Raw genomic sequence first — 19,144 nt, forward strand, 5'->3', positions numbered from 1 at the left:
GGTTGTTTGCCATTCACAATTTTTAAAACATCAGTGGGTGGCATTTCCTGATTCTAATATTCTGTCTTGTTTAAGGTAACTTGCTTGCAAATACCTGGAAAAATACTAAGGATTTTGATAAAGTTAACACAGCTGTAACTGAAAAACAAAGCTTTATCTAAAAAATATGAACTCTTAGTAGAGTGAAAATTGTAGGACATAGGAGTGTTTCTAGTTGAACATGCTAATATACAATTAACCACATTAGTTCTTATGTTGACTTTATTACAATTTTTTGTGAAGATCAGCAAATTACAGTTTTGTATGCCAGTCCATACGTGGAATCCATGCAATGACTAACTATCTTATTTAGATGTTTGAATTTTAAGTACACTTAAAAAATATGTCTATCCAAAAAGTAAACTACAGTCATATCATTTTAGCCACAAGCTTTTATTGTAGAAATGTTTACATCTGGTAATTAAAATTAAAGTTACTTTTTTATTATAAATGAGTGTGTATTTTCCTGCTATTGGTATTAGGTTAGTGTTTATAGTGTACTTTCCTCAAAATAGTGCCCTGAAACATTCCAAAAAATTTCAGACCTCTAGCTCAAATAGAATTTTCATACATAAAATAAATGCCAGAAAATTTAATTCTCAGGAAATTCAATTTAGTGTTATATTTGATCAATGACTCATCTCTGTTGCTCTTAATACATTCCAGTTGCTTAATCTTAGTTTACATGTTCCTCATCTTCTCTATTTCTTTTCTTGTTTCTCCTTGTTATTCTGGCGTATTCAGTTATCTCAAGGACCCATTTTTTAGCATCAGCCACTCTCATGGAATTGACTGCCAACAATGTTTAACCCAGAATATATTCCTAGCAACTCTACTATTTCACACTTGCTAACTGTCCAATAAAACAAATTACAGACATAATAACTTTCAAGAATGACAAAATAGCAGCAACTCAAACTACAGAAAAGTTTCTAAGGAGAACATCATTTTAGAACCAAAGATGTACAAGGGAAATGTAAGAGCATCACAAAGAGCTCTTCCAACAGGTCTCTCAAAGTGAAAAACAGTTGTATAGTATACGTTTATTGAACAGGAGTCTAATGACAACATTGATGTGTGAAAGCACACTGAAAGATCTTTCAGCTGAATTTTAAACAACTTTCTGATGTCCAATTCAGTTCTTTTAACCCACGAATGGACACACCTGTGTATAAAGTGCGCCACTCACAAATAACATTGCATTGTACTGTTCCATTGTTGTTTTCCAATTGCGAGCCTATCCCTATTCCTTCATTATTGCTTCCAGCTAACACAGTAATAAGTTCTATTGTCATATATTTACTATCAAAAACAGTCTTGATCATAATTTATTTATTATGGTAGTGATTCTCTAGCAGAAGGAAGTTCTTACACAGTAGTGGTCGAATCCGATCACCAAAATAAATAAATTGTGATCAAGACTGTTTTTGATAGTAAATATTTGTAACACATTGATCACTGTCACTCCCGTAATGTATTGAAAAGTACAATACTTCAATTGTAATCTATTGTCATATGTTCAAGTGATCAGCAGTAACATAAAATAAACAGCAAGTTAGATGGGAAATAATTTAGTCAGTGTAAGAAAATGACCCAGATTCCAAGCTAGCAACACAATCCCACAATGAGGCAGTTATCTACGAGATCATTAACAATCAAATAAGCGATTGGCAACTGCATCTTTATTGCTATGAGATGGTTCTTACTGTGGGGTAACACTTGTGTGCACCAATAGAGTGATACCATGAAAGGTTTATTTTATTATTGTTTAATTAAACTAAGTTTGTTCATACACATTAACCTTGGTAACAGAAAGACACATATTCCTTACATATGTACAAAGTGGACTGTGTGCCCACTCATACCATGAAAAATAGCATGCCGATGTGAGGGTTGACCACCATTGTGTTCATAAAACTCTTGATTTAAGATGAGAAACAGAATACCTCTCAGACTAAGTGTGCAGAGTGCCTTGCTTGCTTTCCTTAATTATTCTTGATGGCACATTGACCAACATGTAGTCATAAATGCATTCTCAGTCATTATACTTTAAATATTTCTCCAATACTTCAATTGTTCATAAGGTGGAATCTCCACCATGAAGCTTGTCACAAATTTGATTTTTTTGAATGTCATTCCAGTTGTTAGGTATGACACCTCTAACTGATTTTTATGAAAACAGCAGAGTGTGTGCCACAATGTCATAGTGAAAAAGTTGCAAATTGTCTCTGTGAGTGCAAGTTTTCCTCCATAAAATATGCAGGAAGACATTTCATTATTTAAATTGTCCACATGATCATTGTAGCGAACATTAAGTTTTTGTAATCATTTTTGTGTAACTTTGACGATGCACACCTCAATGCCCTATAAGTGCTTTTGGAGTGTCATTCTAAATTCGGTATATATTTGTGTGCTCTGTTGTTCAGTTCAGTGCACAGTATGAACTTGTTCTTTTGTTTTCTCCATGGCCTGCCACATCCCACTGTATCAGGTATTAGGGTTTCTTCCCATTCCATTCACATATGGAGCATGGGAAGAATGATTGTTTGAATACCTTTGTGTGAGCATTAGTTATTCTAACCTTATCCTCACGATCCCTATGTGAGCAGTACATAGGGTGTTATAGTATATTCGTGGAGTCATCCTTTAAAGCTGGTTCTGGAAACTTTCTAGTGATAGTTTATGCCTAACTCTGAGAGTCTTCCAGTTCAGCTCCATCAGCATCTCTGTGAAACTCTCCCATGGATCAAACGAACCTGTGGCCATTCGTGCTGCCTTCTCTGTTTGTGTTTGACATTCCCTGTTAGTACTATCTGTTACAGGCCCCACACATTATAGCAATATTCTCAAACTGGTCACATTAGTGATTTCCAAGTAACCTCCTTTGTAGATTGATTGCACTTCCCCAGTGCTCTATTAATAAACTGAAGTCTACCACCTGCTGTACCCACAATGATCCTATGTGATCATTCCATTTCATATGCTAAATTAAACAGGGATGATGCTCCTGGGTTTTCCTTTGTAAAGGAACATTTCAAAATGGAGTTAAGCATTTTAGTTTTTGCTTTGCTACCCTCAGTTTCAGTTCCTGTCTCATTTGCTAGGGTTTGGACACTAACTTTTGCACCATTAACAGCCTTTACATACAACCAGAATTTATTTGTGTTTTGTGAAGTATCATTTGACAATATTCTGCTACAATAGTCACTGAAGGCATCATGCATTGCTTTCTTAACAGCCGTTTCATTCAGCATCTATCTATAGTCCTATGCTTTGTTTTGCATCAATCATGCAATAATCTCTGATTCATTAGAAGTTTATTTGCAGTGACTGTATACCAAGGTTTCCTACCATTATGAACTACTCTATTGGGTACATACTTCTCCAGTGCCTAGTCAATTATTCTTTTAAACTTGAGCCAGAGTTCTTTTACATGCTCCTGTCCTATGCTGAAAGTTTCAAGTTCGTCACTGAGATATGACACTACTGATTTTTTCTCTATTTTACTGAACATATATATCCTTCTACTGATTTTGGTTGTCCTTTCTACTATGTTAATCATATTTGCTGCAACCGCCTTGTGATCACTGTTACCAGTTTGATGAAGACATCCTCAAAGAGGTCAGGTCTATTTGTTGCCATTAGATCCAATACATTTCCATTATGAGTGGGTTCGGGCTACAGCCTCGCTGCAGTGGATACACTGGTTCCCATGGGAAAGGGGGGGGGGGAAGAAACTACTATCTATGGATTCCGAACTCAGGACCTTTGGTACACCTATCTGACACTCTACCAACTCGCCTACCTCAAACCTGCAGGTTAATTGCTCACAAATATCCTTCTCCTCTATTCCATAGCTCTGGTGTTACTTTTAGTTACCGTTTACACATGTTCTACAGGACTACAGCACACAGTATGAATTAAATCGATATTTTGGTTGATACTCTATCAACACACAATGGTTGGTACTGATCTGGAGATTTAGGTGTAAGATTAGTGCGGGTGCAAGAATAGAATACTCCTGGATTTCTCACTGAATACAAGTTTTTGAAAGTTTGTAAGAAGGCTGTCAGGGGGTTTTCATTGTCCATCCCCAAGCATCTGCTAGTTCAGGCGTTTCAGCATTTCTATACTGCTCTCTTGTGAGTCAGACAAGCCTGTGACCATTCCCGCTGTCCATTGTATGCTTTCAGCATCCCTTGTTGGCTACATTGGCATGGCTCCCACTCATTTAAGTAACATTCTAGCATGAATCACACAATTATTTTGTAAGCAGTCTCCTACATAGACTTGTAGAATTTTCCCAGTATCCTACCACGGAACTTGAATCGGCCATCTGCTTTGCCTATGGTTGAGCCTATGTGATCATTACATTTCATATCACCGTGAAGTATTCACACTCATATTTGAATGACTCGACTGATTATAGTTGTGCCTCATTGATATTGTAGTCACATGACACTGCATTTTTTTCTTTCTGTAGAATGCACAGTCTTACATTTTAGAGCAGTTAAAAATGTTTTGAGTCTATGCACCACACTGAAATATTATTAAGATTTGACTGATCTTTTTCATCTACTGTATTATATATTATCACCATACCATCTGTGAAAAGTCTGAAGTTATGTTAATACGAATTATTTGTTACGTCATTACTATGAAAAAAGAAAAGCCAGGATCTCGAACACACTTTCCTTGGATATGTTTGAAGTTGCTTCTACCTCTGTTAGTGTCTCTCCATCAAAGATAAATCTCTGCCAATAAGTTCTCAGTTCAGTAACAAACTTCATTTGATACCTCCATATGACAGTATTCTCATTGATGAGTGTTGGTGTGGTGCTGAGTCAAATGCTTTTTGGAAGCAAAGAAATACTGCATTCACCTAATTGCCTTGATCCATGGCTCTCAGAAGGTCATGTGAGAAAAGCATTATTTGGATTTTGTTTGGGTACAGTTTATGTAGAAACAGAGCTACCCAACACACATCTGTTTGCACCCCTGAAACATCTTGCAAAGTGGTTTGGGGAAAAAACTGTCATTGTGTAGCACACTAAACTCGCATTTGGGAGCATGATGGTTTACATCCATCCAGGTTTAGGTTTTGTCTTATTTCTCTAAATCACTCGTGGAAAATGCCTGGATGGTTTATTTGAAATGGAATGGCTGATTTGCTTCCCCATCCCTGAAACAATCCGAGCTTGTGCTTCCTATTTAAAGACCTCAATGTCCAAGGGGCACTGAACCCTAATCTTTCTTTCACCCTAATCCTCCTTCCTTCCTTCAGTAACTGTGAGCATCCTCTTGCGGTCCACCCAACCATCTGACTTTAATCATATTGTGAACACATGTGACACAATGGGCAAGATGTAGGTACTTGCACCCAGCCTCTTTGGCTCATAGGCAGCAGTTGAGCTCTAATGCATTTGCTGTTTTTCAATGCTTTTGGTGTCTCATGAAGTCTATACCATGATATCTAACTGCCCTCATCAGGGCTTAAGAGGGTTTCAGATGCTACTAGGTAGGCATTGCTAATTCATGAATGTATTTTGTTACCTGTGTTCTACGCATTTTTCATGTTTATTTTTTTCCTTATATTTTTGATGCATAAATCAGGAAATGCAGTACCAACATGAATATCTAGTGGTGCACACAAATTATTATGCGGGAATAATTGTACACTGTGTACTCCAGATCCACATTCACTGATGGAGAAAAAAATTGCAGCACCAAGAAGAAGTTGGGAGACATAGACAAAAGTTTGTAGGTGTGCTTCTACATCTGAAAGATTATGTCTATTCTGCAGTATTGCAGAGGAACTTGGCAGGAATATAGCCACGGTACATGATTGCTGGCAGCAGTGGTCATGAGAACATATGGTCACAAGGAGATGGGGCTCCAGACAACCCATGCACTATTGAGAGGGAAGACAATTGTGTTCAGTTTATGGCTTTGTCCCATCGTACTGCATCTGCAACAGCAGTTGGTATCACAGTGACACAATAAACTGTTACAAATTGGTTACTTCAGGGATATCCAATATGCTGTGCACAATTCTGACATGTTGCGTTGGCCTGCCCAATCATCAGATCTGACTCCAGTCAATCACATACAGGACATCATCGGACAACAGCTCCAGTGTCATCCCCAGACAGCTTTAATCATCCCTGTACTGACCTAACAAATACAACAGGCATGGAACTCCATCCTACAAACTGACATCCAGCACCTGTACAACACAGAGCATGCATTTTTGCATTCTTGCATTCAACACACTGGTGGTTACACCAGTTATTAATGTACCAGCAGGTCTCATTTGCAATGGCTTATCTCACTCTAACATTAACCTGTAATCTTCCAATGTTAATCACTTACAGATGTTACCTAGATGAAGATATTCCCTATATTTCATTACTCTACATAATTTTTTTTTTTTGTGCTTAAATTTTTTTTTGTTAGTGTATGATATTTGTTTAAAAGTGGTTAGTGATCATGTTATAATCTTGGCATTGAGCTTAGACTAAGTTAACTGAATGAGCCTGTGACTGTACCAGTTAAATTGATGGGATAGTACTACTTAGTTTGCAAAGACTATACCAAAATTATAGTTTTAAATTTTTCATTGCCACATGCCCTGATAAGTGTGTTTAGTTAATCACTTATATGCACTGTAGCTCTTAGCTTATGTTCTTTATGTTTATATGTAGATTTTTTTTTAAAGTGTGTCAATTGTTTCAGGAACAAGGACCCATCCATCTTTCAAATTCTATATACGAAGCATGTCTTCGGTATACTCTTGTTGCTCACATAGCTCCTCTCTGGAATCAAGTTGACACTTATTTAGTACAAGGAAGAGATTTTCTGCTGAGCACTTGTCCTTTGAATGCTGTAAAATTAGAAGTTGCAGTTAAAGGTAATTAGACAAAAAGTCATAAGTACCGTGAAGAACTTATTAACCTTCTTCTTTTCTGTTTTAAAATTGAGAATAATGTATGGCATAATAAATATTCCTGAGGACAAATTCTAACAAAGTGTTCCTGTACCAATCAACACAAGCATGTAACTAAAAATGTGGAATTAAACAATTAAATAAATAATTTAATTTATAATGAAAGGCTCCATAACATTCCTCACTGTAATCCTCACCATGCAATTTTTCTGCATGTTGCAATCAGTACGCCCACATAAAAATTATAGTGCTCTTGCTGTTTTGTGATCTTGTCCATTGCTGTAACCATACTTGGAACCAAGCGAGGTGGCACAATAGTAAGACATTAAACTCACATTCAGGAAAACAGTGATTCAGATCTCCATTTGGCTGACCAGATTTAGAGTTTCTGTGGTTTCTCTGAATTGCTTAAGGCAAATACTGTGATTGTTCCTTTGCCAGGATATACTGTCTATTTCCTTCTCCAGTTCAAGTTCGTGCTCCATGTCTAACGACTTCATTGTCAACACGAGTGAAGCCTTAATATTTCTTTTTTCCTCAAACTTTAGAGAAGATATGGCAATAACTTGTTTGAAACCCATTATTTAAAAACACTGTGTGACATTTCACAATGGTGTCCCTCAGAAATCTTTTACTTTGATGCCTTGAATATGATCTAACCATGAGAAATGGAAAAGATGCCTGATGAGCCTGTCTGAGTGGTAATAGAGGCTTTACCCGCTGAAACTTTCGTAGCAACAGTCCCATTGCTCAGTTTCCATCACAATGACTTTGTGAAAGATTCTCACTTCGTTGCCTTATGTTCATAAATGAAAGATTCTCATGTATCCAAAATCTCCAGAATTGTTTAAAAAAAACACAATTCTTGCATTCACAGAATCACTTCTCTCTACTGACAGTTTCTTCTCATTGTTCATTTTGAAAATACCTTGTGGTAACACAAATAATTTATTGAGCTAAAATGTGATAAACGGGAATTTTTAGTGGACACACAGTGAAAAATTCAGTAATTCATTGTTTGCTAGATACCAGGCTTCAACATCGCATAAATTAAACCGTCCGCCCCTGGTGGCTGAGTGGTCAGTGCGACAGAGTGTCAATCCTAAGGGCCCGGGTTCAGTTCCTGGCTGGGTCGGAGATTTTTGCCGCTCAGGGACTGGTTGTTGTCTTGTCCTAATCATCATCATTTCATCCCCATCGACACGCAAGTTGCTGAAGTGGCGTCAAATTGGAAGACTTGCACCTGGCGAACGATCTATTGCATGGGAGGCCCTAGTCACACGACATTTACATTAATTAAACTGAAGGTCACTTCTTCACCAGTTCTGCCAAAACATCAGAATGATTAAGAGGTGAACACAGATGGTAAAATCAAAACAAAATGACTTCTCTGAGGAGCTGAATTGTCAGTTAGATCCCACCAAAGGCTTGAATTGACAATTGGCAATGCAGAGTTAGCTGTTGGTGCACATCGATCTGTTGCATCATTCATTCTGGACTGTTGTCTTGTCCTGCATCTCTGTGAGTGGGCAATGCATGGCAGATGTTTGACAGCTGTCAGGAGTTGAATGTCCTATTTCCTTTGTTAAGGCCAAGAGGATTATCACTATGGTCAATGTCAATGGCTATATGGCCAGCACATTTGTCATTCAGGTAGTTGCCCTACAAGGGATTGGTGCTATCTCAAGAATGAAGTTTTGTATGCAGCCAAATCACAAAGGCAGCGCCCAACAAATGAGGTATGTACAGGATGATAGTGATCATGAGAATAACTCGTTGACAGCAGAGTGAAAACTTGGATCACTATTGAAGTCTGACTCCACAATCAGCATCAGTTGAGAGAAAAGAAAACAATGTTGAATGCTCATGAGAATAAGCATCAAACTGGAGTGAAATCCAGAAAATAAGGGAATGGAAATTAGAAGAACAAGGAGTAGGCTGAAGTTATGAAGGAATCAGATCAGTGCCAAATCCAAGTGTAGACGAAGTCCTACCCACAAAGGCTTGAGAAGCAGTCACAGCTCAAAGTCTCTCAAAAGAATTATTATGGAGCCTCATTCATTAGTCAGTGTCTTCACCTAAAATGTCCACTGAATAAAACTGTAGCAGGCCAATAGGGTTACCTCAAATTTTTGCCATTATTTAGTAGGACAGTTGATGTGGACAGGTAGTGAAAGGCTGGGGTCAGTTGTGACCAGTCACATTTGGTGAATCATTTGTGAACTTTATTTAACAGATAATGTTTGAAAACAAAACTAACCACTTAGAAATGTAACAATTTAAAATAAAATGTAGATAATGTAAAACTGATTTCATAGAAATGAATAAATACACATTTGATTATCTTGTTATAGATGGGTGTCAATAAAGTCTGCCATGTTTTCAAATTAGCAATTCTTGGGGTGGCAATAAAATAACTGACACCCGAAAGAATCTTAAAAGGACACCATGAACTAGGTGTCAAAGAAAAAGGTCAAAATCAGTTACAGCAGCGCTATACAAATGATGGCTATCACCTGTTACTCTGAAAATCAGTTACAGCAGCACTATACAAATGATGGATACCTCCTGTTACTCTGCACAGCCACCATAACATTTCATAAACAATTGACTGAATACATTGTCTGGCCTAGGAACTGTTCACATGTACTCTGTACGTTTGTCCCCATGCAGATCCACAGTACACCCAAGTTGTCTGTTGCTGCTTCCTCCACACAGATTAAGAGAGCCATCCACCACCAAGTTGATTTTTCTCCTGTCAGATAATGATTGTTCCTTTTCCAGCGCACTACTGCCCACTCCTCAAGGGGTCGGCAGCTTCCTCTTCTCGGGTCGCAAGTTCCACATAACTGAAAGTGCAGTGCATTGGATGACTGTAAGTCAGCAACCCACAACTATTAATGAGCATGCCAAATAATGGTACGGCGATTACTGAATTTCATCACTCTGCTGAAATGTAGTATCTTCATACTACAGCTCACTAGTTTTGATCCAAGTCTTCCCCCTGTTATGCTTCCAGAGTGCTTTCTCAACATACTGGAATTGTCCATTGCCTGCATTTTGAGGAAGTATTTCCACACACCACCGACAAGCACTTTTTGGATCCGTTTGCTTTTAAGGCCAGTGCATCTCTGTCATAGACTGTCAAGTATTTCCACAGACCACCCAGTAGCACTTACTGGTTCCTTTGTTTGTAAAGCCAGTGCATCTCACTCATACATTGTCTGTTACACTTCAGCATTCACTCCAACCTGAAGCCCATATCCTTTAATACTTGCGTTATTATTCACAATATTTTTTGCACACAAAGCCAAGTTTCCTATAACTAAATATTATCGAATGCTGTGTGGCTTGAAAACTTTTTTGTTAAATTAAAAGCAACACTCTTGCTGAATTTAATAGAAGTGTTCACTTTACTGCACCACACACTTAAGCTGTTCTTGTGTGCCAGTTGTAGAACAAACACGAATGATAAAATGGCGACATTGGTTGCAGTGTTATCTAGGTACAGTCACTTAAAGGATTGTATGCATAGTGAGTGTCATTATTTAGGTTTTGTGATTGTGATCTTATGACATGACGTGGCTCCACTGGACCAAATGGATATCATTCAGATTTTACTTCTTAGGGGTACACATGAGGCTTTGGCTGTGGGCCACAAAACCAGTCGTGTTCCAGTAAAGATTGTCACGTAGCTGCACACTATGTTCTTTTTGCAAGCAGTTTTACCACAGCTGCAGATGCCTAGAGCTGATGTTAGCAAATTTCTCTTCAGAAACACTTTCCTAGCCATTGCCATTCTACATTGTTTATCCTCTCTACTTCATCCACCATCAGTTATTTTGATCCCTAAAAACTCTAGTACTTTAAGTGTCTCATTTCCTAATCTGACTCCCTCAGCATCACCTGATTTAATTTGACTGTATCCCATTATCCTTGTTTTGCTACTGTTGATGTTCATCTTATATCCTCCTTGCAAGGCATGTCCATTCCTTTCACTGCTCTACCAGGTTCTTTGCTGTCTCTGACAGAGCTGCAATGTCACTGGCAAACCTCAAAGTTTTTATTTCCTCTCCATTGATTTTAAATCCTACTCCAATTTTTTCTTTTGTTTCCTTTTCTGCTGGCTCATTATACAGATTGAATAACATTGGGGATAAGCTACAACCCTGTCTCATGCCATTCCCAACCACTGTTTCCATTTCATGTCCCTCGACTCTTATAACTGCCATCTGCTTTCTGTACAAATTGTAAATAGCCTTTCACTCCCTGTATTTGACCCCTGCCACTTTTAGAATTTGAAAGAAAGTATTCCAATCAACATTGTCAAAAGCTTTCTCTAAGTCTACAAATGCTAGAAACGTAGATTTGCCATTCCTTAATCTAATCTTCTAAGACAAGTTGTTAGGTCAATATTGCCTCACTGGTTCCAACATATCTACGAAATCCAAACTGATCTTCCCCAAGGTCAGCTTCTACATTCATCAGTAAATAATTTGTGTTAATATTTTGCAGCCGTGACTTTTTAAACTGATAGTTCAGTAATTATCACACCTCTCAAGCCTGCTTTCTTTGACATTGGAATTATTATATTCTTCTTGAAGTCTGAGGGTATTTTGCCTGTCTCATACATCTTGCTCACAAGATGGTAGAGTTTTGTCAGGGCTGGATCTCCAAAGGCTATCAGTAGTTCTAATGGAATGTTGTCTACTCCCAGGGCCTTGTTTGGACTTAGGTCTTTCAGTGCTCTGTCAAACTCTTCACGCAGTATCATATCTTCCATTTCAACTTTATTTATATACTCGTACATTTCCATAATATTGCCCTCAAGTACATCACCCTTGTATGGACCCTCTATATACTCCTTCCACCTTTCTGCTTTCCCTTATTTGCTTAGAACTGGTTTTCCATTTGAGCTCTTGATATTCATACAAATAGTTCTCTTTTCTCCAAAGGTCTCTTTAATTTTCCTGTAGGCAGTATCTATCTTCCCCCAAGTGATATATGCCTTTACATCCTTACATTTGTCCTTCAGCCATCCCTGCTTAACCATTTTTCACATCCTGTCGATCTCATTTTTGAGACGTTTGTATTTCTTTTTGCCTGCTTCATTTATTGCATTATTATATTTTCTTCTTTGATCAGTTAAATTCGGTATCTCTTCTGTTACCCAAGGACTTCTACTAGCCCTCATCTTTTTACCTACTTGATCCTCTCGTGCCTTCAGTATTTTATCTCTTAAAGTTACCCATTCTTCTTCTACTGTATTTCTTTCCCCGTTCTTGTCAATTGTTCCCTAATGCTCTCTCTGAAACTTTCTACAACCTCTGCTTCTTTCAGTTTATCCAGGTCCATCTCATTAAATTCCCACCTTTCTGCAGTTTCTTCAGTTTTAATCTGCAGTTCATAACCAATAGATTGTGGTCAGAGTCCACACCTGCCCTGGGATATCTCTTACAATTTAAAACCAGGTTCCTAAATCTCTTTCTTATCATTATATAATCTATCGGAAACCTTCTAGTGTCTGCCTGCCACTTCCACATATACAACCTTCTTTCCTGATTTTTAAACCAAGTATTAGCTATGATTAAGTTATGCTATGTGGAAAATTCTACCAGGTGACTTTCTTTTTCTTTGTACAGAAACCAGATGGCAGTTATTAAAGTCGAGGGGCATGGAAGGGAAGCAGTGGTTGGGAAAGGAGTGAGACAGGGTTGTAGCCTCTCCCCGATGTTATTCAATCTGTATATTGAGCAAGCAGTAAAGGAAACAAAAGAAAAATTTGGAGGAGGTATTAAAATTCATGGAGAAGAAGTAAAAACTTTGAGGTTCGCCGATGACATTGTAATTCTGTCAGAGACGGCAAAGGATTTGGAAGAGCAGTTGAACGGAATGGACAGTGTCTTGAAAAGAGGATATAAGATGAACATCAACAAAAGCAAAACTAGGATAATGGAATGTAGTCAAATTAAATCGGGTGATGCTGAGGGAATTAGATTAGGAAATGAGACACTTAAAGTAGTAAAGGAGTTTTGCTATTTAGGAAGTAAAATAACTGATGATGGTCGAAGTAGAGAGGCTATAAAATGTAGACTGGCAATGGCAAGGAAAGCGTTTCTGAAGAAGAGAAATTTGTTAACATCGAATATAGATTTATGTATCAGGAAGTTGTTTCTGAAAGTATTTGTTTGGAGTGTAGCCATGTATGGAAGTGAAACATGGACGATAAATAGTTTGGACAAGAAGAGAATAGAAGCTTTTGAAATGTGGTGCTACAGAAGAATGCTGAAGATAAGGTGCATAGATCACGTAACTAATGAGGAGGTATTGAATAGGATTGGAGAGAAGAGAAGTTTGTGGCACAACTTGACTAGAAGAAGGGATCGGTTGGTAAGACATGTTTTGAGGCATCAAGGGATCACAAATTTAGCATTGGAGGGCAGCGTGGAGGGTAAAAATCATAGAGGGAGACCAAGAGATGAGTACACTAAGCAGATTCAGAAGGATGTAGGTTGCAGTAGGTACTGGGAGATGAAGCTTGCACAGGATAGAGTAGCATGGAGAGCTGCATCAAACCAGTCTCAGGACTGAAAACAACAACAACAACCCCCATTCCGCATTCACCTACTACTTTTCCTTCTCTTCCTTTTCCTATTATCGAATTTCAGTCTCTCACAACTATTAAATTTTCGCCTCCCTTCACTGTCTGAATTTCTTTTATCTCATCATACATTTCTTCAATCTCTTCGTCATCTGCAGAGCTAATTGGCATATAAAGTTGTTAACTGAACCTTCCATTAATTGGTTGAACAACATTGTAATAAATGAAAAGCACTAGTTTGATTTTGTTCTACAGTATTAGTTTTATTGCTTTAACTGGTTTTCGGCTTACAAGGCTATCTTCAGACATTTACTGAATATTGTCATCAAAGAAGTTATAATGTTTGTAAACAACATTGGAAGAGAAGTTACACATCTGGGTTGAAGCAGAAAAATACAGTAAGCAACATCTTTGACAGTGTGGTGGCAAAGCAATGAAAAGGTAAAAAATTGAACAGTAAACAAATAAAAACAGAGTAGACAGGAAAACTTTAGCACAAAATAGGAAGAGCTTGCCTACATAACAGTTTCTATTAGTGAACAAAAGTAATAAAATAAAATTAGTACTTGACAAGGCTACTTCAGAATGTATAAAATATGGAGAGTGATATATAAACCAAGTAAAAGAAGAAAGAATTATCAATTTAAATACAGAATACATGAGGAACTTAAGCAATATCTATAAGACAAACAGAAGTGAATAAATTCAGGAAATTGGAGGAGTCCGAGGGAGCATACAGTAAATGCAATCTTTGTGAGTGTTGTGCTATTGCATTTTAAAACATAAAAGAGGCTGAACTGTACACAAATACAAAAGGAGCAAACAGGGAAAACGTTAACATTATACTTAAAACTGTGACTGTGTAACAGTTTGCTTAAAATAAATGAACCAAGTAAGATAAATACAATATTTAGTGAGACAACTACAAGAGGTATTGAATATGAAAAGTAATACAAGTACCGGTTAAAAGAAACCATTAACAATTGAAATTAAAGTCTTTATGGATTACACAGGCAACTTCAATAAAATGAAAGAACTTAATGAATACAGGAAAAAATATCTGTCCCCGCGTCCAGAAATCATTTTAAAGCCCAGTTAGATACAAGAAAATTTATTGCCACAGCCAATGGTACAGTCCAGTCATTGAGCTCATATTGCATAGGAAACAAAAATGGAAAATGTAACCCTCCTCTATGCCCACCTGCTTCCCAAGCCACTGTCTCCAAGAAATGGTGTACGTTACAATATCGAGGAAAGGTATCACAGATTGCAGCCAAAGCACGGAAAGCCTGCAAGTGTAGGTTTTCCTACTATGTTAAGAACATGACAGACAAAATCCAGTTATTAGCCAACAGTGGAGTATACAGAACTACCTTTTCTGACAAGGGGAGGCCACAATGTTTGGAATGCGGGTTTACTGTAAACTTCGTACACTCGTAGTACTCCATGAGGACAAAAAAATGTGTAAGCAGTAGCGTGTACTTCTCAAGAGTTATTGAGAATATCGCAAGATAATTCCAGTCATCAGATATATACCTGTGCGTGGCCATTTTTACCATGAAGTGGCGGCAGCCGAGTGAATAGTGTTCAAGCCCCATAATCGCTGGATCAAGTCCCATTCATCAGTTTTTTAATTTTCAACTCAGTTATTTTCTTTACTATTTATATTACATTGATGTAATGGGGAAAATATGTGTAATCAGATGAACTTTTATTAAATTATATCAACTGTAATATAAATAGTAAAAAAATGACTGTGCTGAAAATAAAAAAAATAAAAAATAAACTGACGAACGGGACTCAATCCAGCGATTACGGGGTTTGAACGCTAACCACTCAGCTGCCGCCGCTTCATGGTAAAAATGGCCATGTACAGGTAGATATTTGATGACCGAAATTATCTTGCAATTTTCTCAATAACACTTGAGAAGTACGTGCTACTGCTTAAACATTTTGTTGTCCTCATGGAGTACTGCGAGTATAGGAAGTTCGCAGTAAATCTGCATTCCAAACGTTGTGCCCTCCCCTTGTGAGTGTAACAAGTTTACATTGATCAGTCAGGCAGAGATGTAGCAACTAGGATGGCTGAGCATGAACACAGCTGGAGGTTGCAGAATTCTGACCCTGCATTTGCTGAGCATGTACTGAGTGAGGGTCACAAACCAGCAAATGTCCTATGTCCTTCACTTAGCAAACAAAGGCCATAAACTCAACCTGCTGGAAGCCCTGGAAATTAACAAACACCTAATCCTAAATGGCCAGACACAGCTCAACACTTCCCCTCTCCTAAACTTCATATAATCATCTCTGTTTCTCATTACTTCCCACACTGCCTGTTCCTACATATTGCCATTTTCCTATATTCATTAAGTTCTTTTATTTTATTGAAGTTGTCTATGTAATCCATACAGACTGCAGTTTCAATTGTGAAGGCTTTCTTTTAACTGGTACTTTTATTCTTGTATTACTTCATTTTTTTATCTTATTGATATTGTTTACGTTCCTTATGTATTCCGCAATTACATTGATAAATCTCTCTTCTTTTAATTGGTTTATGTGTCACTCTCCATTTTTTATACCTCCGGAAGCAACCTTGTCAAATACTAATTTTATTTTATTTGTTTTGTTTATTAATAGAAACTGTTACTTAGACATATAGACATACTGTTCCTATTTTGTGTTAAAGTTTTTTCTGTCTACCCTCCCCCCCTTTTTTTTACCCCTTCATTGCATTGCCACCACACTGTCAAAGATGTTGCTTAATGTACATTCCTGCTTCAATCTAGATGTGTAACTTCTCTATCAATGTACAAACATTGTAACTTATTTGGTGACAATACTCAGTGAATGTCTGAAGATGGCCTCGTAAGCCGAAAACCAGTTAACACAATAAAAGTAATACCGTAGAACAAAAGCAAACTAGTGCTTTTTATTTAATATAAACTTGTACTACTGTGCTAGGTGTGGGTTTCGTGTCTATCTTGGCTACAATAATGCATTCACTATACTGTTATAGTAGCTTACCTGCGCTGCTATTTCTTTTATTCATTATTAAACCTACTCCTGCATTACCCCTATTTGATTTTGTATTTATAACGCTGAACGGAGGTGAAATAGACCCCCATTCGGATCTCCGGGCAGGGACTACTCAGGAGGATGTCGTTGTCAGGAGAAAGAAAACTGGCGTTCTACGGAATGGAGCGTGGAATGTCAGATCCCTTAATCGGGCAGGTAGGTTAGAAAATTTAAAAAGGGAAATGGATAGGTTAAAGTTAGATATAGTGGGAATAAGTGAAGTTCGGTGGCAGGAGGAACAAGACTTTTGTTCAGGTGAATACTGGGTTATAAATACAAAATCAAATAGGGGTAATGCAGGAGTAGGTTTAATAATGAATAAAAAAATAGGAGTGCGGGTAAGCTACTACAAACAGCATAGTGAACGCATTACTGTGGCCAAGATAGACACAAAGCCCATATCTACTACAGTAGTACAAGTTTATATGCCAACTAGTTCTGCAGATGATGAAGAAATTGATGAAATGTATGATGAGATAAAAGAAATTATTCAGGTAGTGAAGGGAGACGAAAATTTAATAGTGATGGGTGACTGGAATTCGTCAGTAGGAAAAGGGAGAGAAGGAAACATAGTAGGTGATTATGGATTGGGGCTAAGAAATGAAAGAGAAAGCCGTCTGATAGAATTTTGCACAGAGCGTAACTTAATCATAGCTAACACTTGGTTCAAGAATCATAGAAGAAGGTTGTATACATGGAAGAATCCTGGAGATAGTAAAAGGTATCAGATAGATTATATAATGGTAAGACAGAGATTTAGGAATCAGGTTTTAAAGTGTAGGACATTTCCAGGGCAGATGTGGACTCTGACCACAATCTATTGGTTATGACCTATAGGCTAAAACTGAAGAAACTGCAAAAAGGTGGGAATTTAAGGACATGGGATCTGGATAAGCTGAAATAACCAGAGGTTGTACAGAGTTTCAAGGAGAGAATAAGGGAACAATTGACAGGAATGGGAGAAAGAAACACAGTAGAAGAAGAATGGGTAGCTCTGAGGGATGAAGTAGTGAAGGCAGCAGAGGATAAAGTAGGTAAAAAGACGAGGGCTGCTAGAAATCCTTGGGTAACAGAAGAAATATTGAATTTAATTGATGAAAGGAGAAAATATAAAAATGCAGTAAATGAAGCAGGCAAAAAGGAATACAAACGTCTTGAAAATGAGATCGACAGGAAGTGTAAAATGACTAAGCAGAGATGGCTAGAGGACAAATGTAAGGATGTAGAAGCTTATCTCACTAGGGGTAAGATAGATACTGCCTACAGGAAAATTAAAGAGACCTTTGGAGAGAACAGAACCACGTGTATGAATATCAAGAGCTCAGATGGTAACCCATTTCTAAGCAAAGAACGGAAGACAGAAAGGTGGAAGGAGTATATAGAAGGTTTATACAAGGGTGATGTACTTGAGGACAATATTATGGAAATGGAAGAGGATGTAGATGAAGACGAAATGGGAGATAAGATACTGCGTGAAGAGTTTGACAGAGCACTGAAAGACCTGAGTCGAAACAAGGTGCCCAGAGTAGACAACATTGCATTAGAATTACTGAATGGCCTTGGGAGAGTCAGTCATGACAAAACTCTACCAGCTGGTAAGCAAGATGTATGAGACAGGCGAAATACCCTCAGACTTCAAGAAGAATATAGTAATTCCAATCCCAAAGAAAGCAGGTGCTGACAGATGTGAAAATTACCGAACTATCAGTTTAATAAGTCACAGCTGCAACATACTAACGCGAATTCTTTACAGACGAATGGAAAAACTGGTAGATGCGAACCTCGGGGAGGATCAGTTTGGATTCCGTAGAAATGTTGGAACACATGAGGCAATACTGACCTTACGACTTATCTTAGAAGAAAGATTAAGAAAAGGCAAACCTATGTTTCTAGCATTTGTAGACTTAGAGAAAGCTTTTGACCATGTTGACTGGAATACTCTCTTTCAAATTCTGAAAGTGGCAGGGGTAAAATACAGGGAGCGAAAGGCTATTTACAATTTGTACAGAAACCAGATGGCAGTTATTAGAGTCGAGGGGCATGGAAGGGAAGCAGTGGTTGGGAAAGGAGTGAGACAGGGTTGTAGCCTCTCCCCGATGTTATTCAATCTGTATATTGAGCAAGCAGTAAAGGAAACAAAAGAAAAATTTGGAGTAGGTATTAAAATTCATGGAGAAGAAGTAAAAACTTTGAGGTTCTCCGATGACATTGTAATTCTGTCAGAGACGGCTAAGGACTTGGAAGAGCAGTTGAACGGAATGGACAGTGTCTTGAAAGGAGGTTATAAGATGAACATCAACAAAAGCAAAACGAGGATAATGGAATGTAGTACAATTAAATCGGGTGATGCTGAGGGAATTAGATTAGGAAATGAGACACTTAAAGTAGTAAAGGAGTTTTGCTATTTAGGAAGTAAAATAACTGATGATGGTCGAAGTAGAGAGGTTATAAAATGTAGACTGGCAATGGTCAGGAAAGCGTTT

The 19,144-nt window shown here is 37.8% G+C and overlaps 1 protein-coding gene across 2 annotated transcripts in view; it reads left to right on the forward strand.

The window, feature by feature from the left end:
• Nucleotides 1–19,144, forward strand: part of LOC126336892 (uncharacterized protein C18orf63-like) — a 186,826-nt gene that overhangs the window by 75,588 nt on the left and 92,094 nt on the right. For both annotated transcript variants that reach the window (XM_050001005.1, XM_050001006.1), the window contains exon 3: nt 6,775–6,949. In XM_050001005.1, the coding sequence (XP_049856962.1) occupies nt 6,775–6,949 (175 nt within the window). The remainder of the gene's footprint in view (nt 1–6,774; nt 6,950–19,144) is intronic.

Source organism: Schistocerca gregaria, chromosome 2 (genome assembly GCF_023897955.1).
Source record: "Schistocerca gregaria isolate iqSchGreg1 chromosome 2, iqSchGreg1.2, whole genome shotgun sequence".
Taxonomy (NCBI): domain Eukaryota; kingdom Metazoa; phylum Arthropoda; class Insecta; order Orthoptera; family Acrididae; genus Schistocerca; species Schistocerca gregaria.